General features: G+C 38.3%; 1 protein-coding gene and 1 long non-coding RNA gene across 2 annotated transcripts; both read right to left on the bottom strand.

Moving 5' to 3' along the window:
- Nucleotides 1–212: 212 nt before the first annotated feature.
- Nucleotides 213–4,903, bottom strand: LOC134675290 (uncharacterized). The gene is made up of 2 exons (XR_010099719.1): nucleotides 2,715–4,903; nucleotides 213–2,330 (listed from the first exon to the last, which is right to left on the bottom strand). It is a non-coding gene; the product is annotated as an uncharacterized LOC134675290 (long non-coding RNA).
- Nucleotides 4,904–5,077: 174 nt separating this feature from the next.
- Nucleotides 5,078–22,675, bottom strand: LOC134675127 (E3 ubiquitin-protein ligase MARCHF5). Its single transcript, XM_063533286.1, has 4 exons — nucleotides 22,261–22,675; nucleotides 14,072–14,317; nucleotides 6,885–7,075; nucleotides 5,078–6,298 (listed from the first exon to the last, which is right to left on the bottom strand). Exons 1-4 carry the CDS (start codon nucleotides 22,432–22,434, stop codon nucleotides 5,926–5,928), a joined length of 984 nt encoding a protein of 327 aa, XP_063389356.1. The 5' UTR covers nucleotides 22,435–22,675; the 3' UTR covers nucleotides 5,078–5,925.
- Nucleotides 22,676–23,043: the final 368 nt, after the last annotated feature.

The following is a 23,043-nucleotide window of genomic DNA, read 5'->3' on the forward strand; positions in this document are numbered from 1 at the left end:
ACACAAAGTAACTCGTGTGGTATCGTCGAGATATTTACTCGAACGGTGTCTCAACACACTGTTAACTGTACATCGGTGGACCTTATGCCTTTTGTAATAGGTCCACCGATGTAGATGCAGTTAGGAGTATTGCTGTTTGTACCTAACTACTCATTGTCAGACTATGTCAGTATACAAGGGGCAAACGTAGGTAATTAAAGAAAACAAAAGCATTGAGACTCAATAAAATATTTATAATTGGTTTAAAATGTACACAATAGACAAAATATTAAATGAAGCGTCGTATATACAAACTTGTCAAATTAGAAATTAAAATATAAGTAAGTATTCTAGCAAAACTAGGCGATTCGAACCACTTATTAACGACTTTTAAACAAATGACATAAAGAACTTTATATTCGCCAGTAACTGGGCACTCTAAACTAAAAATGTATTCTAATCACCTATGAACAGAATTCATTTTAGTATAAGGTTTAAATAACTGGCCAGCTTTCAATATCTAGCCACCTTATACTAAAATGAATTCTGTGTATAGGTGAATAGAATTCATTTTTAGTTTAGGGTGGCCAGTCACTGGCGAATTACCCTCGTAAAATTAGACAAGTAGATCAATATAAACTTACACATCAATATAAACTTGCCCCCTCAGGCCCCGTAGACAACATGCCACTAACGCTACGTAGCGAACGAAACGCAACCGTCACTGTCACACTAATATGAAAGAGTGACAGAGGCACAAAGCGATACGAGTAGCTAGATCAGTGCCCCAAACGCGTTATATAGTTCCGCATAGCATTATTCCCGATCGCATTTTTCCCCACTCGCGTTAGTTCCGCGTAGCATTATTCCCGATCGCATTTTTCCCCACTCGCGTTAGTTCCGCGTACAATTATTCCCGGTCGCATTTTTCCCCACTTTTCATGGACGACACACTAAATTAATAGGTTAGGTTCGTTAGGTAGCTTCAGATGCCCGAAGGGCAAACCGCCCAGAAATAGGAGCTCCGCGAAGCGGGGCTCTGTCTAGCTCAGTTGTGAACGCTACGCGGAACGCGGAACTAACGCTAGTGGGGAAACATGCGACCGGGAATAATGCTACCCGGAACTAACGCGAGTGGGGAAAAATGCGACCGGGAATAATACTACCCGGAACTAACGCGAGTGGGGAAAAATTCGATCGGGAATAATGCTACGCGGAACTAACGCGTTTGGGGCACTGATCTAGCTACTCAGCGATTCTATGGTGACAGTGGCGTATCGTGAACCAATCTAGCCATGGGCGACAAATCTGCGAGGCCCTTTTCAATGTGTTTTCCCAAGGTAATAAACACATTACTGCGCCTTTACACATCTCTGAATCTTTGGTTTAACGAAACTTGTCAAGCGTGGAAATTCGCCATTAGGACCTCGTGTCATACAAAATCTACCGGATTGGCAAGAATTTAATAAACTGTAATTACAATGATTCTAATAATTATCTCATATACTTTGACACACCAAGCTTTTCAGTAGAAAATTTAAAAAAACTAGGCGCGAAGTTGACTTCCCATAGAAAATTTGAATTTCGCGCCTTTTTATACTGACAAAGTGCGTGTGTTTGAGTATAGTTTTCAAATCAGCTCCAGAAGTATAATAAAACAGAAACTACGTCTCTATATTAATGCTTTTATTTCTATTTTTTTTTCTTTTTTAGCTATATAGCACCTAGGAGGTGATGGTCATATGTATTTCATTTATATTTTGATTTTTAAATTTATGGGATATGTGTCATAACATTTCACTGCAAAACTAGCATTTTATATACAGAAAATAAAACCCATAAACACATAGTCTTCGATTTAAGAAACAATAATTAAAAGAGAAAAGTACGCTACTAAATATTTACAAGTACATATTACAATTAAAAAGTATTCAATAGATCAATAGGCAGTAAATCATTAAACAAAGTTTAAATGGTTTGAAATAGTAATGTAAGGACGCTGAGCAAGAAGAATTTCGTTCATTGACCCGCTTGTTCTTATCTCTATTACACGCGCGTAATTATACCGATATCTCTCCCAATATGCCGGCGGTAACCACTGTCCGAACGGGACAGCAATACATATAATTATAGGCGTGCGATGGAGATAGGAACAGGCGGGTCAATGTACTAAATTCTTTGTGCTCAGCGTCCTTACTTTACCTAAAAATCTTAATATTTATTTACTAAATATTTGACAACTATTTCATTCGTGATCCAATTGACATTTAGGTTTTTTTTTACTTAAAAAACATATGATCTTGGTTTATTACTGTTTATTTACATTGATAAATGTTTTGAGGACTTTGACCCTCAAACACTACTTTTGTCTTTTTAGGGTTCCGTACCCAAAGGGTAAAACGGGACCCTATTACTAAGACTTCGCTGTCCGTCCGTCTGTTCGTCTGTCCGTCTGTCTGTCACCAGGCTGTATCTCACGAACCGTGATAGCTAGACAGTTGAAATTTTCACAGATGATGTATTTCTGTTGCCGCTATAACAACAAATACTAAAAACAGAATAAAATAAAGATTTAAGTGGGGCTCCCATACAACAAACGTGATTTTTGACCAAAGTTAAGCAACGTCGGGCGTGGTCAGTACTTGGATGGGTGACCGTTTTCTTATTGCATTTTTTTCCGTTTTTTTTTTTTTGCTTATGGTACGGAACCCTTCGTGCGCGAGTCCGACTCGCACTTGCCCGGTTTTTTTATTATCAAATATGAAAAAGAATTGAGAGTTGGACCAAGCTAACTCTGCAATGCAATCTAAATTTGCAATGACTAAGTGTGGCAATGTCATAATTAATGTCAAATTTCTGCCCTCACTTTGTTGTGTTCAAGTTGGTGCAGAGTTAGCCTCTTAATCTTATTTTTTGCACTAGCGACCCGACCCGGCTTCGCAAGGTTTACACAAAACAACTAACCTAAATCTTAGTCAAGAACCACTTTATTGATATAGTTCGTGTTTTTTAGCATTAGAAAAAAGGTAAACAATCTTGATGTGTCTTTTAATTGAAAAACACATAAATATTAAAATTACGCGTTGTGATTTGTGATATTCGCTCTGAAGCAAATAACTGGTAAGACAATTTGGTTTCCTCACACTTTTAGTGTATAGCTATCTCTTTCTAGGTCTGGCTAGAAAGTTACTAATATAACTTTGTGTGTGAGTAATTCATTGTTCACGCTAATTCTTTGTTTATTATACTACCTGGGCTTATCCTTTAACTCTTAACAATCTTTAACTTGTCAGAACAAATTTACAGTAAGAACAAGTCATATTAAACGTGTTATTATTCGTGTTGATTATTTGAGTGGAATAAGCCAAGAAACGAAAGAAACGATTTAAAAATAAGTCACGGCAAATATGTAACAATTATGATTCTAATACGATCATTTATATTCTTCTGCTTTCTTATGTAATAGTTACTGATTTTTAAAAAGCGTTTTTCAATCAAATGACTTCTTTGTGCTTCTTTCTAATGCTAAAAAAACGAACTATAGGTGCCAGCCGCATGAAAATCCGTTCAGTAGTTTTTGAGTTTATCGCGAACATACACACAAACAGACAGACGCGGCGGGGGACTTTGTTTTATAAGGTGTAGTGATAGAAGTTTAGAGCTATAGCAACACAGTGTGATGTCACTGATTCCAGGCGTGGCTCACTCCGCGATTTCGTCGCTTCGCAACAGGTAGCTAGCTACAAATACATCCGTCCCACACCAATTTTGGTGGCTAGCCATAAGCCGCGCGTGGCGCTGTCGCCACCTAGCGGCCATATCTGCCCTAATGGTAACAGACGCGTTTTGATAGAGAGTGAATCTTCTGTATAGTATGAATTATCTCAGGTGATTTTTTCGGGCTCGGACCCTAATCTGTTAAACAAAAGGTATTGTTTCCTTTATGCAGTGGTTATAATGTTTACTGCTATTACTGCTAATAGTCCCGACGTAAGTAACGGGAACAAGCCCGTTTAAAAAGCAAATTTACCGTTCTAATTATATGGTTCAGATTCATGAAACAGCCCATTCGGAGATAACACGTTTTTGTTATCTCCAAAAACAAGACCACCCTGATTGTTCTCTGAACAAGCTATCATATGAATTTGAACCTTAATACTTTCACGATAGTTGCTTTTTAAACGACATGGTTGCTTTGGCACGTGCTGTAGACCGCTCTTAAAAGAAACAAAGGCTTTTGTTTAACGGATTAGCACCCGAACTCGAAAAAATCACCTGAGATAATTCATACTATGTTCATACTATATTTCATACTATTCATACTATACCTAGTAATATTATTTATTCTGAGCTGATTTTTAACTGACCACGAATCAAATAGTTGTGATAATAAACATATGTACATTTGTACATTACCTGTCCCTACTTCGTTTTATCCCAAGGCACTCAATCGTTTATCGTATAACCAGGACTTTATTATATCACCATACTAATTTATCTAAAGGCGCATCCACACTGCACTTAGCTTTTGTGGAGCAATTAACTGTGGTGTGGATGTACCTTAACCGGAACATTGAACCTGTATCAATTTATTTAAATTATATCTATATTGTTTGGTTTATTGTGTTAATTCTAGATACTTGTAGTCGTAAATAAAAAAGTTCATACATTTAGACACGGAATTAATATTTAATAGACCTTATCGCATTGAAATAAGGTTTACTATGGTTTGATAATGATAACTATGAAAAATACAAATAATACGAAATCATATATATACCTATTGAAAGTTTGGCATACCTGTCGACTTATTCGTAAACTTGAGTCAAAATGCACAAAATCAACATCCACATATTAACAGCTTAGCAAAAAAGAGTAGAAATTAAAAAGTGGCAACACTGTAGTGTCGTCCCTTTCAAACCAATTTATATAGGAAAACGGGACGACACTACAGTGTTGCCACTTTTTAATTTCTACTCTTTTTTGCCAAGCTGTATGTAGTGTGTATGTTTATCTGTGCGTAGGTGCAGTCAGCAGCAGAAGTTGCTAAGCGGGTCAGGTGTTCAAAATGATCTTGACGCGACTTTATTGTTAAAAGAATAAGAGCATGTTAAGGTAATTTTGAACACCTCGCGCGCTTAGCAACTTCTGCCGCTGACTGTATTAGCCTAAACAATTTAAAAAATGCCACGTTATTCAGACACTTTCTCTCAAATTTATATGCACCAACTATTAACCCTTTATGATCATGACTTTAACCCTATCATCGCTAAAGACGTCAATTGACGCGCGCGGCTACTGTCCAATATGAACCTTCGTGTATTCCGACAAGTTTCTCGATGACGCGCACGGCGGTCAAAGGGTTAAACTAAACTATTATTCTCAATAACCTATCATTTTAGGTTAAATCCATTTTGAGAAAATTACAATAAAAAAATCCATAGCCGTCAAAATGATAATAACAAACACGTTAGTTATTATGAGTTCATAAGTTTGTAACAAACTTAAAGTCAGTCCATTGGTTAGTTAAGTTACTAACCCTTCGTGTTAAATACATTTCAAATCGATACAAGAATTTAAGTTTAAAAAAACAAAAACATGTGTTCAAGACACTTCTGATAATCTAGTCTTAGAATTATCAATAGAAGATCTAGCGCTTACTAGTTTATCATGGATAACACCATCTCTGTCTAAATAGTTAGTATTAAAAGGACCTGTTGTTACTCATACGCTACATTCTATAAGGACGTTTAATAGTCTACTTCAACAGAACATAACTCTTCAATTACGATTATACTAAGATAACGTCCGCTATACAAATAGTCTACGCACCTTCAAATACGGTCACCCGTATCGAGATCTAAAACCATATAAAAACAGGTATCGATTTCAAAACTGATACAATATTCATGTACCTTAGATACGTCAACACGTACAAAGTAATGTTTATACAACCTGCTCCGATTCGTCTCTCGAACTGGCGACCGTGTCTCCACTAGGAGCCGCTGTAAGCGTTCTATACAGCTTCAAATTCGTTTCGGTATAATCTAGAATTTTCCGGCTCGAATGTCTGATGTACAGCATTTGTTTGTGGTAGATCTTGAGCGCCCCTTTGATAGTTATGTATGTGAGGCCTCCTAGTATAGTTCTGTGGAGGTTGTTTTGTATGGAGCGGAAGAAGATTTTGCCTATGATCGTGGAGATGGTGGGCAGGAGTAGCGCGGAGCAGAATATTCTTGTGGGCGAGAGATGGGAGCCGGAGTTTGCGTTGGCGGGGTTTGACGGCCCGGAGACGATGGCGCCTCGATCGCCTTCCACGCTGAAAATACAAATTTCTTATGTTAATCAAATTAATAATTAGAAGATTTATTTAAAACTAAACGGAAGATATAACTAGCAGTATATGAGAAAGACAGATAAAGCCGTTTCGCACAACTTGGTGAAGTTTTGTTATCCCCAATGGTTGAGGCATTACGGTGTGGTGCCGTGACCAGGATATTGAATCTTTTTACATGCTTAAAAATTCCAAGTCTGCAAGGCGAGGTGAACGCTACAATACAAATACTCTTATTGCACACCTCAATGCAAGAAATAATATAGACAATACAGCAACTCCAGTAGACGTGAACATTATTTTTCTTGCATTCTCTCAGTAAAAGCCCCAACGCAACTTTACTTAAGTCCCACCCACGTCGCCATACTAGCTGTAGCTGTAGGTATAAAGAAATTGATACTTAATACTTATGTTAGGGCACCGAAACTACCAGATGGTATGGTGTCTCCCAAATACCAACTGCAATCTGTACTCAATTTCCAAACGTACAGACAGATCCTTGTCTTAGCGTTTGTAAAGGTGATTTTCTTAGTATTTCATTCCTCAACCTCATATTAATGCTACTACTTACTTTCCAAACGGTAGTATGTAAGACAGGGCCGGTATCTTCGCGCAGTACTTCCTCAAGAACAACAGGACGGAGTCCTCCCAGTTGTACATCTTGGCGCTGATGAGCGTCACCGGTATCGTCGGCAGCAGCACCAGCAGAACTAGGGGGTCGGCAGACTCCATCATCTCCAGACCCTCGCGGTGGCCGACCACCTGGAAATTATGAAGCAAAAGTTTAAAATCAACGTTTTTGATAATGCCAGGAGACAATAGTAGCATAGTTTGTTAGAAGAGCTACTGTATCATGTTCTACAAACATGCTTAGTAGATGTCCCATTATGGAAAGGCCTTATAACTACCAAAAAATTCAAGTTTGGCTCATTTAAATACGAAATAACTAGTAATTTAAGAGTCACCCAGGAGACCGTAACCATGGCAACTAGTGACACCCATAACAGTGAGTTGATTCACCCTAATAACTATCCTCTATAGACCGACCGCTTAAATGAGTCCTCGCCTGCGCGGTACGCGGGCGACGGGGTAGGACGACTAAGGGCGGCGGGGAAGGTGCGGAGGCCGTACGCTGATGCCCACACATGATTTGTCAAAATATGGATTCCAAATAGAATGGGGCGGGAGGCCTTTTTATAGACCTCTGGGCGGCTAGAGGTTCATATCCTAGTCCTAGAGCCCAGGAGTCTAGTACCAATTGTGAGTTAACAGTGTGCACGATGGCACGGACTAACCCCCTTTTATTCATAAATCTTTACGGGCCTGGTTTGGTTAAATTATGTTTTATTCCTCTCTTACAAATACATAAGTCAAAAAGACAGATAAAGACAAACGATTCATAGCTAATCCAGACCAGTAACGCGTTTATGAATAACGTCATTAATATTTATATTTCCTACTAAAATTAAACGGTATACGTATAGAATCACTTGTAATCAAACTAGATTGTCATGGTGAACATAGAGCGGTTACAGACTGTTTCAATCATGTAACAGTATTTCAATAATACCGTACAGACGGTACAGAGGGGCTACCGAGAAAACCGAAATTCGCAAATTGCGCAAATTGCGCGCACGGCCGGTTTCCATCCTTACTTGGTAGATATTCCACCAATTCGCACGAAGCGCTTTGCTTCTACTTTCCTTATGCGCACTGCCAAGGAATGGAATTCCTTGCCGGCGTCTATATTTCCGTGTTCTTATAACCCGGCAACCTTCAAATCAAGAGTGAACAGGCACCTTCTGGGCGAGCTCGCTCCATCGTAGGCCACGTCTACGCCTCGGCTAGTCTGTGGCCATGAGTAAGCCCATTCATAATAATAAAAAAAACTTTCTCTTTTACTCCAATGAAGGCGTAATTGGAGTGACAGAGAAAAATGCCCGCAATTTGCGAACTTCGATTTTCGCGGTTATAGCCCTGATATCGATATCGACTGCGTAGAAAATCGTGTTATGGTAGGGCAAAGTAAATATGTATTTCAATTGCCAATTTCGCAATCGTGATTTTGTGTTTAGTGCCATTTACCGTTATGTACCTACGCTGTACGTTTTAGCTGGCGCAGTCAAATTCAGACAGCACAAACTTTTCCCTGTAACTTTTGTAGATTGTGTCTTAGAATACAAGGAAGGTTAGAAACACAGAACTTGTATTAAAGGACTAGTTATGCGTCAAAATTGCCCCAAAACCAACAGAGTTGAGAGTTAGGTCATTAAACAAATATTTCTCTGTACTTCATTTCGTTCTATGGGCACCAAGCGGAATTCCATTGCAGAACAACTGAGATATTGGTATTTTAGCCAAAATGTCGTCACCCTTATTACCTATTAGGGCCTAGGCAATAGGGTCCAAGTAAGTAAATTAATTGCTGCAGGGTAGATGTTCGCGCACCGCCGGGCGAGCACACTGAATGATTTGCCGTGCTCGCCCGGCGGTGGGCTCTATTGCCTAGGTAATAAGGGTGACGATATTTTGGCTAAAATACCAGTATCTCAGTTCTGCAATGGAATTCCGCTTGGTGCCCATAGAACGAAATGAAGTACAGAGAAATACCTATCTAATGACCGAACTCTCAACTCTGTTGGTTTTGGGGCAATTTTGACGCATAGTCCTTTGTACTTACCTAATATTTAATTTGCTATATGTCTAAACTCCTTGAATTACTAATAGGTATTGTACAACGATAACAAACAACATACTGAAGGTATGCAGACTTTTATAGGTCATCTACGAGGTTAAATTAAGGTGAGCCGTAGGTTAGGCCGTCAACAATCTGAGTAGCCATTACCTTTTTGGTAATTTTTTGCTGTCGTACAATAGTTTAGCGACGTATAACAAAATCCATACTAATATTATAAAGGCGAAAGTGTGTCTGTCTGTCCTAAAATAATAAATATAGACAGTCAAACAAGTTTGTCAGTAGAAAAAGGCAAGAAATTTAAACCTTTTTTGGGATGCGAACTCCTCGCGCCTACATTTTTCCAAATTTACCGCTTTTCTCTACTGACGGAAATAGCTTGACAAATTATAAATAGTTATATAATGTATGAATGTTTAAATATCTTACTTTTTTTACGTATAATATGTTGCCACGCCCTAGTAGGGTCCATGCTGTACTGAATGAAACTTAAACACCTTTATAAACACCATGGATTGCATCGAATAAATGATTATGATTATGATTATGATTATGATTATGATTACCTCTTCACGCTTAAGCCGCTGAACCGATTTAGTTGAAATTTGGTAAGTATAGAGATAGTTTGAGTCCCGGTGAAGGACATAGGATAATTTTTATGTCAGAAATCATCCCTGAAGAGAGTGCAAAGGGGGGTAGAATTGAAAGAGTTAATGCATTGCCTTATAATTGAAGTAAGCAATGCGCGAATTGAATGATTGATATTAGCATTATCATTATCCAAGCGCTGCACCTACTTTAGCAGCTGTCACTAATTCCACACAAGCGAAGTCGCGGGCAAAAGCTAGTATGTAATATCACTAATATCATTGAGGAAGATATAGTTACATTGATTGACAGGTTATCTAACAGGTGTCTCTGTTTTCTGAGCCCAAATCCGCCTGAGTCATCGATAATTTGTACGCACATAATGAGGTTTTTGCCCTATGCATTTATAAACAACTAATAAGTTTCACTGGCATTGTCTGCAGGTCTGCAGGTGTCTCAGTTTTCTGGGCTAAATGATAATCGGTCTAGGTCATAGAAAATTAGACCAATGACAATCCTATTGCAAGCGCTTATTGCAACATATATAATTACGACTTTGCTATATGCATTGATAAACCTAATTACCGTTTCAAATATTGGGAAGTTATCTGCAGGTGTCTCAATTTTCTGGGTCAAAGGATAATCGATCTGAGTCACGGACAATTTAGGCCGATAACGGTCAACGCTACCGTGTTTGAAGAGCAATTATCGCCTAGTTAAGTACACTCAGTAGTATATTGAGACGTTTTAATACATAGTGGGTCAGTAGGAACACTAGGAACTCACAATTTTTTATATGAATATCTGTAAGAAAGCCTCCTGTACTCAGACATGAGAATTTTCTGTCTTTAAATGATAACATTTCACTGTTGTAGATACTTCTTCTTTTCGTGTCGAGGTTCCTACTACTTTGTACAAACTAATAAGGAGCCGTAAATTTGGGAAGGGTGATATCCTTTCCAAAAATCTGCCGGGTCTTCGGTTGCTTGTTAAGCTGACAGCGAAAAACAGAAAATTCTCATGATCGACTGCAAAAATGGTTATCGATCTCTAAATAAACTTGTACCCCCGACTGCAAGAATGGCTGCGACTGCAGAAACTTTCTGTTCTGCTTGAGTAAGCAAAGAAGAAACATTCCGATTTTTGTTTGTCAAAAATTACGGTCAAGTCACAAGTGACACCAATATGTGTAGGTAATTGTATAGACTGTCCAGTTGTGTTAATAGTTCAAGTCTTTGTCCGCATTCAAACCACTGACCCCGTATTTGGCGAGTACAAAAGCGTCGTGTTCAAATATTTATTTTGTATACACTCATTTTTGGTTGGCGCATAATGTTGGTGATCTCAACTTCAAGTATTTTCAAATTCAAATACTATTGAAAGCGGGCCTGCCGAAGCGTAACCAATGTTGTTTAAAAATTGTTATTTTCAGTGAAATCAATTAGCCAAACTAGTTAATTGAAGGACATGTTATGATACTGATACTTTTCACAGTCGAAACACGTCTAGACACAGACCACGGTAAGTTTGCGCCGACTTGGCATTAATTGGCCTTTATACCCGCGTTTAATAAGCGCTTGCCAAGTTAATTACAGTAGAAGTATGGCCGCGCCATACTATTTGCGGGAAATTACTAATACATACATATACAGGGTCATTTTTGGACCGTTAGCCATAATGTGCGAGGTGATTTGGTAATAGGTCATACTGAACAACTTTTTCTATGAAACCAACCCCGAAATCCCAACAAAAAATTTGGTCTTCCCATAGAAAACGTCAACATGCACTCGACCAAAATGGATGAAACGGCCAAAAAAAATTTTGTGATTTCGGAGTTGGTCCCTTAGAAAAAGTTGTTCAGTATGGCCTCCCTAATCACCTCGCGCAATATGACTAACGGTCCAGAAATTACCCTGTATAGTCCTCAAGGCAAAGTAAATAAATCAAATTGTCACAATAACACGAAACAAAACAATATGCAGTAAGCACGTGAAACGTCGAAAGTTTGCATAAGTAATGAATGTAATGATTCCGAAGTGGGCATTTGTGCCATTGCTGAAAACAGAATACTTAGGTATTTGATTCTTGGCGAGAAAGTGTTAACTCGATTGGTTTCATTCTTTTACAAATATGGAGAGGTATAGTATAGCAGCATTTACGAAAGTGACACTCAGTGGCTCTTATAGCTAGCCGAAAACCTTTTAACATTCGGCTACGTCATAGACTCAGTGTCTACACGTGCCGTTTTTTATTTTTAGTGTTCCGTATTTTATTTGATTTACATTTTGTACCTTTCAATGACAAATTATCATAGACAATTAGCAAAGTCTTAATTTTTGCGTTTGTCTTAAAATTTAGCGACTTTTGGCGTTCCGTTCACGCATCGCTTGTGTGCATGTATTCTGATTTCATAGAAAAGAAAACAACTTTTTTTAAATGTTGCCCCAGTTTTTTTTTTCACATCTTAGTACTTTCCCGGTTGAAACTTTAAGGAGCTTAGGCTCCGTCAACTTAACCTGTCCTCTGCAGGATTAAGAGCTAGTTTTTGTACGATTTCGAAACCCGGCCTAGCTGGAATTAGTGAGGTAAGTATATTTTTTTATCGGGAAACTGGTGTATCAAATACTCATTATTAGCACGAGCAGTCGAGCATTGAACTGAACGTATATACATATATAAGACCACACATGTAATGTCAGCTCCAGAATCTTACCTGCATAACAGTGAGGGCTCCATAAGTGATAACGATCCAATATATCGATCCAAGCAACACGCCTCCCGCTGTGAAGGGACAGATTTTATGTGTGATCTCCTCCATAGCGTCTAATAGTGCCACAAACGCCCTCATTGAAAATAATACGATGTGCTCTGCCTACATAGTGGACAGAGATCTACAGTGTAAAAGCTCAAGAATCTTACCTGCATAACAGTGACGGCTCCATAAATGATCTCCTCCATAGCGTCCAGTAATGCCACAAACACCCTCATTGAGAATACTGCGATGTACTCTGCATCAATAGTGGATAGAGATCTAAAAGGTCAAGAATCTTACCTGCATAACAGTGACGGCTCCATAAGTAATAGCGATCCAATATATCGATCCCAGTAACACTCCTCCCGCTATAAAGGGGCAGATTTTATGTGTGATCTCCTCAATAGCGTCTAATAGTGCCACAAACACCCTAATTGAACATACTACGATGTACTCTGCCTCCATAGTGGACAGAGATCTAAAAGGTAAAATCTCAAGAATCTTACCTGCATAACAGTAACGGCTCCATAAATGATCTCCTCCATAGCGTCCAATAGTGCCACAAACACCCTCATTGATAATACTACGATGTACTCTGCCTCCATAGTGGACAGAGATCTAAAAGGTCAAGAATCTTACCTGCATAACAGTGACGGCTTCATAAGTGATAGCGATCAAATATATCGATCCGAGCAACACTCCTCCCGCTATGAAGGGGCAGATTTTATGTGTGATCTCCTCAATAGCGTCTAATAGTGCCACAAACACCCTAATTGAACATACTACGATGTACTCTGCCTCCATAGTGGACAGAGATCTAAAAGGTCAAGAATCTTACCTGCATAACAGTGACGGCTCCATAAGTGATAGCGATCCAATATATCGATCCAAGCAACACTCCTCCCGCTATAAAGGGGCAGATTTTATGTGTGATCTTCTCCATAGCGTCCAATAGTGCCACAAACACCCTCATTGAGAATACTGCGATGTATTCTGCCTCCATAGTGGACAGAGATCTAAAAGGTCAAGAATCTTACCTGCATAACAGTGACGGCTCCATAAGTGATAGCGATCCAATATATCGATCCAAGCAACACTCCTCCCGCTATAAAGGGGCAGATTTTATGTGTGATCTCCTCCATAGCGTCTAATAGTGCCACAATCGGCCTCATTGAAAATACTAACTACGATGTACTCTGCCTCTAGAGTGGACAGACATCTAAAAGGTAAAAGCTCAAGAATCTTACCCGCATAACAGTAACGGCTCCATAAGTGATCTCTTCCATAGCGTCCAATAGTGCCACAAACACCCTCATTGATAATACTACGATGTACTCTGCCTCCATAGTGGAGAGAGATCTAAAAGATCAAGAATCTTACCTGCATAACAGTGACGGCTCCATAAGTAATAGCGATCCAATATATCGATCCAAGCAACACTCCTCCCGCTATAAAGGGGCAGATTTTATGTGTGATCTCCTCCATAGCGTCTAATAGTGCCACAAACGCCCTCATTGAAAATACTAACTACGATGTACTCTGCCTCTCGAGTGGACAGACATCTAAAAGGTAAAAGCTCAAGAATCTTACCCGCATAACAGTAACGGCTCCATAAGTGATCTCTTCCATAGCGTCCAATAGTGCCACAAACACCCTCATTGAGAATACTGCGATGTACTCTGCCTCCATAGTGGACAGAGATCTAAAAGGTCAAGAATCTTACCTGCATAACAGTGACGGCTCCATAAGTGATAGCGATCCAATATATCGATCCAAGCAACACTCCTCCCGCTATAAAGGGACAGATCTTGTGTGTGATCTCCTCCATAGCGTCTAATAGTGCCACAAACGCCCCCATTGAAGGGAAAACTACGATGTACTCCGCTTTGCACTGAGGACAGAGGACTTTTCTGGTAATGTTGCCGCGCTGTTTCTCGTCAACCCACCGCTGGAGGCAGCTCTGATGGACCTGGGAATAAAAAAAAACATTATTTATGGTCTGAATATTTTTAAATATACGAGTAGAAGGGTCGACGATAGTAAGGCAAGAAGAACATTTCCTGTCCGACAGTGTTTGGTAATCAAAAGTCAAAAATAATGGTATTTTTGCAGCACTAGTTGCCTTCTCTATAGTAGCTCTTGTATGTGGATCTAGTAAAATATGTATAGGCGATTTTGCGACCCAATAACCGCCCGCGAAAAAGAGCCAAATTGTCGCGAAAATAACGTGAAAACCTAGCCGGTGGCTCTCTGTTCAATAAGTTAGGACACCTTTGCCCTAATACCTCTGGAAAGCACATATGAAGGGTACACGGAAAACATGTCTAGTCCATTGTTTTGAAAAATGAGATTTTAATCTCAAAATGTAGAGCTCTCAATGAACTATTAGTAACAACTTCGGTTACCTGTGTAATCATACATATAACTCCTTTTTTTCTTACTTTAAAAACACCTATACACGAAATTAATATGGTTAATTATGTACATCGTTCCTTTCAAACCGCGATAACTCAAAATGTTGTCAGTGTGACTAGACATACTCTTTCCGTGTACCCTTCATATATAACAATTTTTCATTTATTTAACATATAATATATGTATTATTAATTCACCTAGGGAACAAATTAAATTGGATTGGTTGGCTGGATTTGGTCACTTTTTCTCTAGTGTATGATATTTATTTCAGTTTATAATTAATTATTAATTAATTTATGTTTTTATTTATTTTAAGAATAACAAAACAAGAACATTTGCAGCACAGCCAAGCAACGATACAACTGTGAACGTATAATTTTGATTTTAACGGTCGGCTAACATTTGTTTACAAGCTAAATCATACGTAGTTACGAATTACGAATAAAAACAAATATCTTATCTCACAAACTTTGACACGTGTTAATGAAACTTTGTACATCGATAGCGGCAGGTTAAGTCAGGTTACGATAAGAGGGTTAATCTTAGCGGGTATCAGTTATCACTCACGGCGGATCCGAGTATCACTCGCTGCGCCGGTATGTGAGCGAGACAGCTCTATAATCTGTTTCTCTCTTTCTTCCTAGTTAACTATCCCACATGGTGGTTGGGTCAGCTTTCCTGCTTAACCTTCCCCACTTCGCCCTGTCCACGACATCGTCTTCGGATAACTTGCGCTTACTCATGTCCTTTAGCACTACATCCTTCCATTTTGTCTTGTCTTAGGTACAATGTCTCTCTCTCTCTCTCTCTCTCTGTCTCTCTTCCTAGATATCTATCCCACATAATAGTGGGGTCAGTTTTCCTGCTTAACCTTCTCCACTTCGTCCCGTCCATGACATCGTCCTCGGATAACTTGCGCTCACTCATGTCCTTTAGCACTACATCCGCGTACATCCTTCCATCTTGTCTTGTCTTAGTTACAATGTCATTCTCTCTCTCTCTCTCTCTGTCTCTCTTCCTAGATATCTATCCCACATAGTCAGTAGTGGGGTCAGTTTTCCTGCTTAACCTTCCCCACTTCGCCCTGTCCACGACATCGTCCTCAGATAACTTGCACTCTCTCATGTTCTTTGGCACTACAACCTTCCATTTTGTTCTGGGTCTGCCCCTAGATCTTCGACCTGGAAAGTTGTAGTGCCAAATGTCCTACGTAGTCAAGCCTTCTTTTGCTCTCAGCTCTATCTCTGCACGTATCACGTATATAGCGATGTCCCGCTCGCACACCGGAGCGGCATACGGATTCGCATCCAATCACAGAATAAATAATAGTACTAGGTACAGAAGACTCACTCTGTAACAAAACGCGTCTGTCACGATCAGCACAGATATGGCCGCTAGATGGCGAATTGGCGACAGCGCGCAGCGCCACGCGCGGCTTATGGCAAACCCCAAAATTGGGGTCGAACGGATGTACTTTTAGCTATATACCTGTAGCAAAGCGACGAAATCGCGGAGTGAGCCACGCCTGATCCAATGCGAAGATTGCCTTTATAAACATTAATGAGATAGTTTATAGATTGGGTTTATAGTGTTTTGCAGTTTTTTTTATTTATTTACAGACCTTTTTCACAAGATTACTGTAAAATTTGCTCAATATTAAACGCAAGTCATGCTAAGCGGTCTGATAAAGCTAAGAAGCCGATATTAGGCATGATAACGTTTGATAACTTAGCTTTAAATTAAACGGTACTAAGGGTCGGTTGTACCAAAATGTTCGTATCGTTAAAGAGTTCGCAAAATTATTATGTATGGAAAGTTTCATAGTAAAGCGCCGGGGCGCGCCGGCTGACGTTGATCAGTCTGTCAGATTTATGCCGGTTAGTAAGGTACTTAGCTGCCATACGCATCACGTTAACGTCCAGCAGGTAAATCCTCTGGACAATACTTCGATAGTTTAATATTAACACATTCAGTGTCGAAAACCCGACTATCAGGTATTTTATGATTTCGTTCCCAGGCTGGACGACCCGATAGTAGGGATCGTGGTACCTACTACTGTTTTATATGACGAAATTGTTGTGGCCTGGAGCGAACGTCTTGTTTGACTGGGTGGCAATTAATGTGTTTAAGAAAATAAGGTGAGATGGGGTAAGGACAGCATAGTTTATCACCTTACCAGGCGTGGCTCACTCCGCGATTTCTTCGCGTCGCTAAAATTACATGCGCCCCACACCATTTTTGGTGTCTAGCAGTAGTATTTGCCGCGCTCCGCTACGGAACGGACGCCTGCTCGCTGCTCGCGCCACCTTGCGGATCATATCTGTCGTAATAGACGCGTTTTATTAGAGAGTGAATCTTCTGTACCTAGTACTATTATTTATTCTGTGACCTTACTAAAGACAGATTCACGCTCGAAAACTTATTATTATTATGGTACGAAGACATACCTTCGGTAATATTGCCGGATGTATCGGTATCAAACACAAACAACAGATGTTTCGTTGAAAACTTAAAATGGAACACAAGTTTAATATATCTCCGATAAAACACTTGATTATTTCCTAATCAACACTGATAAACACTAATGAAATGGAACAATAATAAACTAACTGATAATATGCTGAATTAATCTAGATATTCTAGATAAGTGTGTCTACAGGTACTAATCTAGAATATATGTAAATAAACTAAAATAACCTGCTACAATAGGACTCGTACTAACAGCAATACTCTTAAGAGTCATACGACGCGGCCAAAAAGCTCCCAAACAATCGAAGTTTGCTCTCATTTTAAAAAATATAATGGTTTGAAAGGGACGACACTGAGTGTTGCCACTTTTTAATTTCTACTCTTTTTTGCCAAGCTATGTTATGTAATAGGTAAGAGGTATTGAATACTGAATACTTTGACAACCTAGTAATTCTAGTAAGTTGGACCTCTCAAAGGACATATTGATGTTTTAGGGTCACTACACTTGTGTGACACGGATGACATACTGACCACCTTATTAGCATGTGTTAAAAAACTTGGCTCTCTATATTTGTTTAGTATATTTTCACGAAGGATATATAGTCCGTTTTTTTAGCATTAGAAAGAACTCCGCAGAAGGAGGCGTGTAGTTTTTATCAGGCTCGTTAATTGTTAATAATTATTGAATTATCTAATGTAGCATGGTCAATACATATAATTTACTTCAAATTGTTACCGCTAAAAGTGCCAGATTTAGAACCACAAGCGAACTTCTGCGAAGTTCTTTCTAATGCTAAAAAAAACGGACTATAGACATCGGCAAATAGTCAATACTATGTACTTTTCACTACTCATGCTAGTAAAGTTGGTTGAACACAAAGTCGCGTGTAATAGGCATTAAATTGCTTTCTACGCTCTATAGTTCGTTTTTTTAGCATTAGAAAGAACTTGCAAGAAGGTAAGCGATCTTGACATGTCTTTTAATTGAAAAACGCGTTTTAAATAAGTTTTTGGCAAAAAATTCATTTTTGGTACAAGCTTTTATCGCTGACTGTACTTTTCTTACGACAGACAACTAATACTCATCGAGACGATTCTAAAAACCCCTAACACAATTAGGTTGCGTTGTTTCGTCACAGAGTTCCTATGGCCACCTCCTGTCTCCATCATCAGATCAGTTCGACAGTACCATATTATTGTATTGTCATCAGAACTACATACAGCTGCCAATTTTCATGACGCTACGATCCTTGGAAGATGGTTAAATTAGTTACCTTAGATTCCATTACATAGTTACATACAGGTCGACCTAATAAAAGCTTGTTAAAATCAAAAACTATTAGTAGTGGAAGAATATAAAATGATCGTATTAGATTAATAATTGTTACATATTTGCCGTAGTTTATTTTTAAAATGTGTTTTTCAATTAAAAGACACATCAAGATTATTTACCTTTTTTCTAATGCTAAAAAATACGAAATATAGTCTAGCTAGTGCATATAGTAAAATCATCTATTACCGCAATTACGACCCTTATCAGCTTAGCAATAAAGTCCAAAACCTGCCCTAGAAACGCTCCCCAGCCATGCGCGGCCACGAGTACCTACTCATTTCTTGAATCTTAAATAAATACGGTAAAATAATCGTAAATATTTGATATTTCTGTATACTTTATTCATATGTATCTGTGTAAATACCCATGTTATCCACGACCAATGTCGGAATTGAATTACCTCGAATAAAATGGGTTACGTATACTCTTGTTGTCTAATCTGGAAAATCGATGTCGATGGTACGGCCGTGCGTCTTTGTTTTGCTCGACTTGGCGGGGGCACTTCCGTGCCCCCAGATTTATTTACTATTAACATTAATCATTTTGTATTCTAGCCCAAATCTAAAGGGACCCACAGATTACCAGTTCGCCGGACGTTATCAATAGTGGCGAATAACTGACAGGCTGATATCGGGCTGTGGGCCCCTTTAGAAACAAACAAACAAGACAATGTTGCAATATGTATGCGGATTATTTCCCATGTTTTTGTTGTATCTTTGAGTTACATGTTACCTGGGAATATCACAATTACATCACATACTTAGCTAATTTTTTTAGAAAGCTCATTGATATAAATTCCCACAGTATTTTCCAAGAAGTTTCAATAGTATAGTAACATATTGGGAATACCAAAGATAATGAGGGTTCTGTACTAAGTACCAAAAAGGTACAAAGAAACCCTTATGATGTAACTCATTACTTGAAATAAATACTACAACATGTAACATCAATATATGAAAAATATAAATACTTAAATATGTATAACCATAAACATACATACATAAGTACATATCAAGGGTCAATTAGCAAAATGAATTAAAACTTAGTGATTCACAAGGTGTTATTAATCACATGATTAAAAAAGTAGAAGTACCTTTGGACTGGTTAATTCCATTTAATTTGATAATTATTCATAATTAGGAATTACCTATTGGATCAATAGTCTTTCTGGTCTTTTATATACTTGTAAAATAGATTCCTTGCTTAGGTACATTTATCTTAAGCTTGGTAGGTATTTTTTTTTCATAATAATAATAATTCTATAGGTGCTATATCAAAAATCATATTAAGTTGCAAACTATATCTTATATCTGAATATTTTCTGTTTGTGTTAAAATAGAAAATCAATTAAATATATATATCTGTCAAACACATTTTTTTTGATTGTATGGTCTGGTTGTGAGACCTTCAAGCTGTGTCAATCACAAGCATTAACAACTTCACATTACAAAAAACATGTTATATAAGAGGCAATGACAACAATAAGGTTAACAACTTTAAAACGATAATAACTTTGAAAACAAAAAAGCAGCCAAGTGCGAGTCGGACTCGCCCATGAAGGGTTCCGTAACAGGCGTAACAGCAAGTAAATAGCGGTTTACGATTTATAACGTATTAAAAAAAACCGGGCAAGTGCGAGTCGGACTCGCGCACGAAGGGTTCCGTACCATAATGCAAAAAAAGGCAAAAAAAAACGGTCACCCATCCAAGTACTGACCACTCCCGACGTTGCTTAACTTCGATCAAAAATCACGTTTGCTGTATGGGAGCCCCACTTAAATCTTTATTTTATTCTGTTTTTAGTATTTGTTGTTATAGCGGCAACAGAAATACATCATCTGTGAAAATTTCAACTGTCCTGGTCCTGGTGACAGACGGACGGAAGGACGGACAGACGGACGGACGGACGGACGGACGGACGGACAGCAGAGTCTTAATAATAGGGTCCCGTTTTACCCTTCGGGTACGGAACCCTAAAAACTCCTTACTAGATCTCGTTCAAACCAAATTTCGGTGGAAGTTTGCATGGTAATTTTTAGTTTTATCATTCTCTTATTTTAGAAGTTACAGGGGGGGGGGCACACATTTTACCACTTTGGAAGTCTCTCGCGCAAACTATTCAGTTTAGAAATAAATGATATTAGAAACCTCAAAATCATTTTTTAACACCTATCCATAGATACCCCACATGTATGGGTTTGATGAAGAAAAATGTTGAGTTTCAGTTCTAAGTATGGGGAACCCCCAAAATTTATTGTTTTTTTTTCTATTTTTGTGTGAAAATATTAATGCGGTTCACAAATTACATCTTCTTACCAAGTCTCAACAGTATAGTTCTTATAGTTTCGGAAAAAAGTGGCTGTGACATACGGACGGACAGACAGACAGACATGACAAATCCATAAGGGTTCCGTTTTTTGCCATTTGGCTATGGAACCCTAAAAAACCGCATTTAACCGATTTGCAAGACCATAGTGATCCCATGAGAGCTCAACAAAGTTTTGTACGGAGCTCTAAAAAAAATCGTTTATGAATACAATGTTAATTTATAAAGTTCCTCAAATCCTCATGATTCACATCACCTTTAAAGTCCTTTAATGCATTGAACCAAAGCTACGAGTTGAGACAGATGAATTATCAGATAAAGTTAAAGATTGTGCGCATGTTTCATCGTCCCAATATTAACTGGTACATCTTAAGCCTTATTGCTAGGACTTAAGGGCCACCGATGGTCAGTTTAGGTTGTTGTTCTGTGGATTAACAGAGGGCAATACACTGATAGTGGTACCCAGACATCGTAGATTTTATTGGTATAGATAAGTCCAACTGAAATGGTAAATTAAGGTTAATATTAACGTAATTAACGTTAATTAATCATTAGGGTTGAAATTGTTTATACCGATTCCGTTAACACTCCGCTGCCCAAAATTGCTATAAAATTTATGATGTCTGGCGATACCAAATAAATAAATAAAATAAGTTTTACAGGACATTCTAACACAAATTGATTAAGTCCCACACTGCAAAACTTAGATGCCAACCCCTAAGGCACGATTTTCAGTGGAGGCTTTGGAGAGTTTATCGCACTAAACAACCAAACAACCATTCAAAGCCATTGTTAATTTGTTGATGAAGGTAACAATTGTGTATTATTGTTTTAATAGGCACTCATGCACAGAACTTCCCGCAGGCTGATTTGGCTACTTTGAAATTACATACATCTATTAAGTAAGACATTCGGAAGATTGCAGGTCACTTCTGGATGAGATTGACTCAGGACCAGAATAAGTGGAGTACTCAAAGAGATGCCTATTCCTCAGCAGTGATATGATGATAAAAAATTATATCTAAATACAGTACAGATCTTTTCAGAACATAGTGTAGATGGACATATTTTCACCACAGTTTTAAACACTATTAATGCCAAAGAGAATGGCAGTTGGTCTTTAATTAAAACAATTACAACTAATTAAGAACCATAATCCACCTTCACAGGAAAAATGCAGTAACTGTTTCGATAAACTACATACTAAGTACGTTTTTAAAGATTAGCATTTTAGGCATTTAAAGGTCATAAAAAGGTTCAATAAATTTCGCAACGTCTAAAGGGTTTAAGTAAGCTTAGATTTATTTGCGTATAACTCACAAACTTTCTCTCAATAACATTAGTTTGACGTCACAAGGACAAGACTTACCCATTTCGTAGTTCCTTTGCACTTGCAAGGTTGCACCCACGCCGCCAGCCGATCGTCCGCCTCCGTCGCAAAGCACACCCAACAAGTCTTCGCGTTCTCATCATCCCCGTGTACAACCAACGAATTCGCACTACCACTACGCGCATCGGAACCAGATTTCTCCTCTACAGACATTGTTAATGCGTCTTTAGAAATAAACAAGCGAACAATTTAGTTAACTAAAAACCGAGTTTACTGCGCCGCGAGATACAAGCGATTGAGATTTGAGACACTGTATGACGAAACAAACTGCAATATTTTCCCATGGAACGATAAAAATATTTTTGTCAAACGTCTGACGGAAGGAAATGTCCTTTGCACGAGTTGGATTGTAGATTTCAACAACGTCAGTGAATGTCAGCCGAACGCAAAGCAAAGTAGAAATAGAATGAAATGAATGATGTATGAACGAAGTGAACGAATGAGTCTAATGTCAAAACGACGGCCATGGTATTGCCATGTAAGCTTAATTTTCCTATTTTTGCTATTATATAGTTCGTTTTTATTAATTAGCATTAGAAATAAGTTAAACAATCTTGATGTGTCTCTTAATTGAAAACCACGTTTCAATTTATGAATCTAATACGATCATTTATATTATTTTGCTTTTTTAAGTAATAGTTACTGACTTTAAAAATAGTTTTTCAATTGAAAGACATGTCAAGATCGCTTACTAAAGAAGCTTAATAAAGATTGTAAAATTATACTGAAACACACCCAGTAAAAAAAGGCGTGAAATTCAAA

The sequence above is a fragment of the Cydia fagiglandana genome, chromosome 21, assembly GCF_963556715.1.
Source record: "Cydia fagiglandana chromosome 21, ilCydFagi1.1, whole genome shotgun sequence".
NCBI classification, from domain to species: domain Eukaryota; kingdom Metazoa; phylum Arthropoda; class Insecta; order Lepidoptera; family Tortricidae; genus Cydia; species Cydia fagiglandana.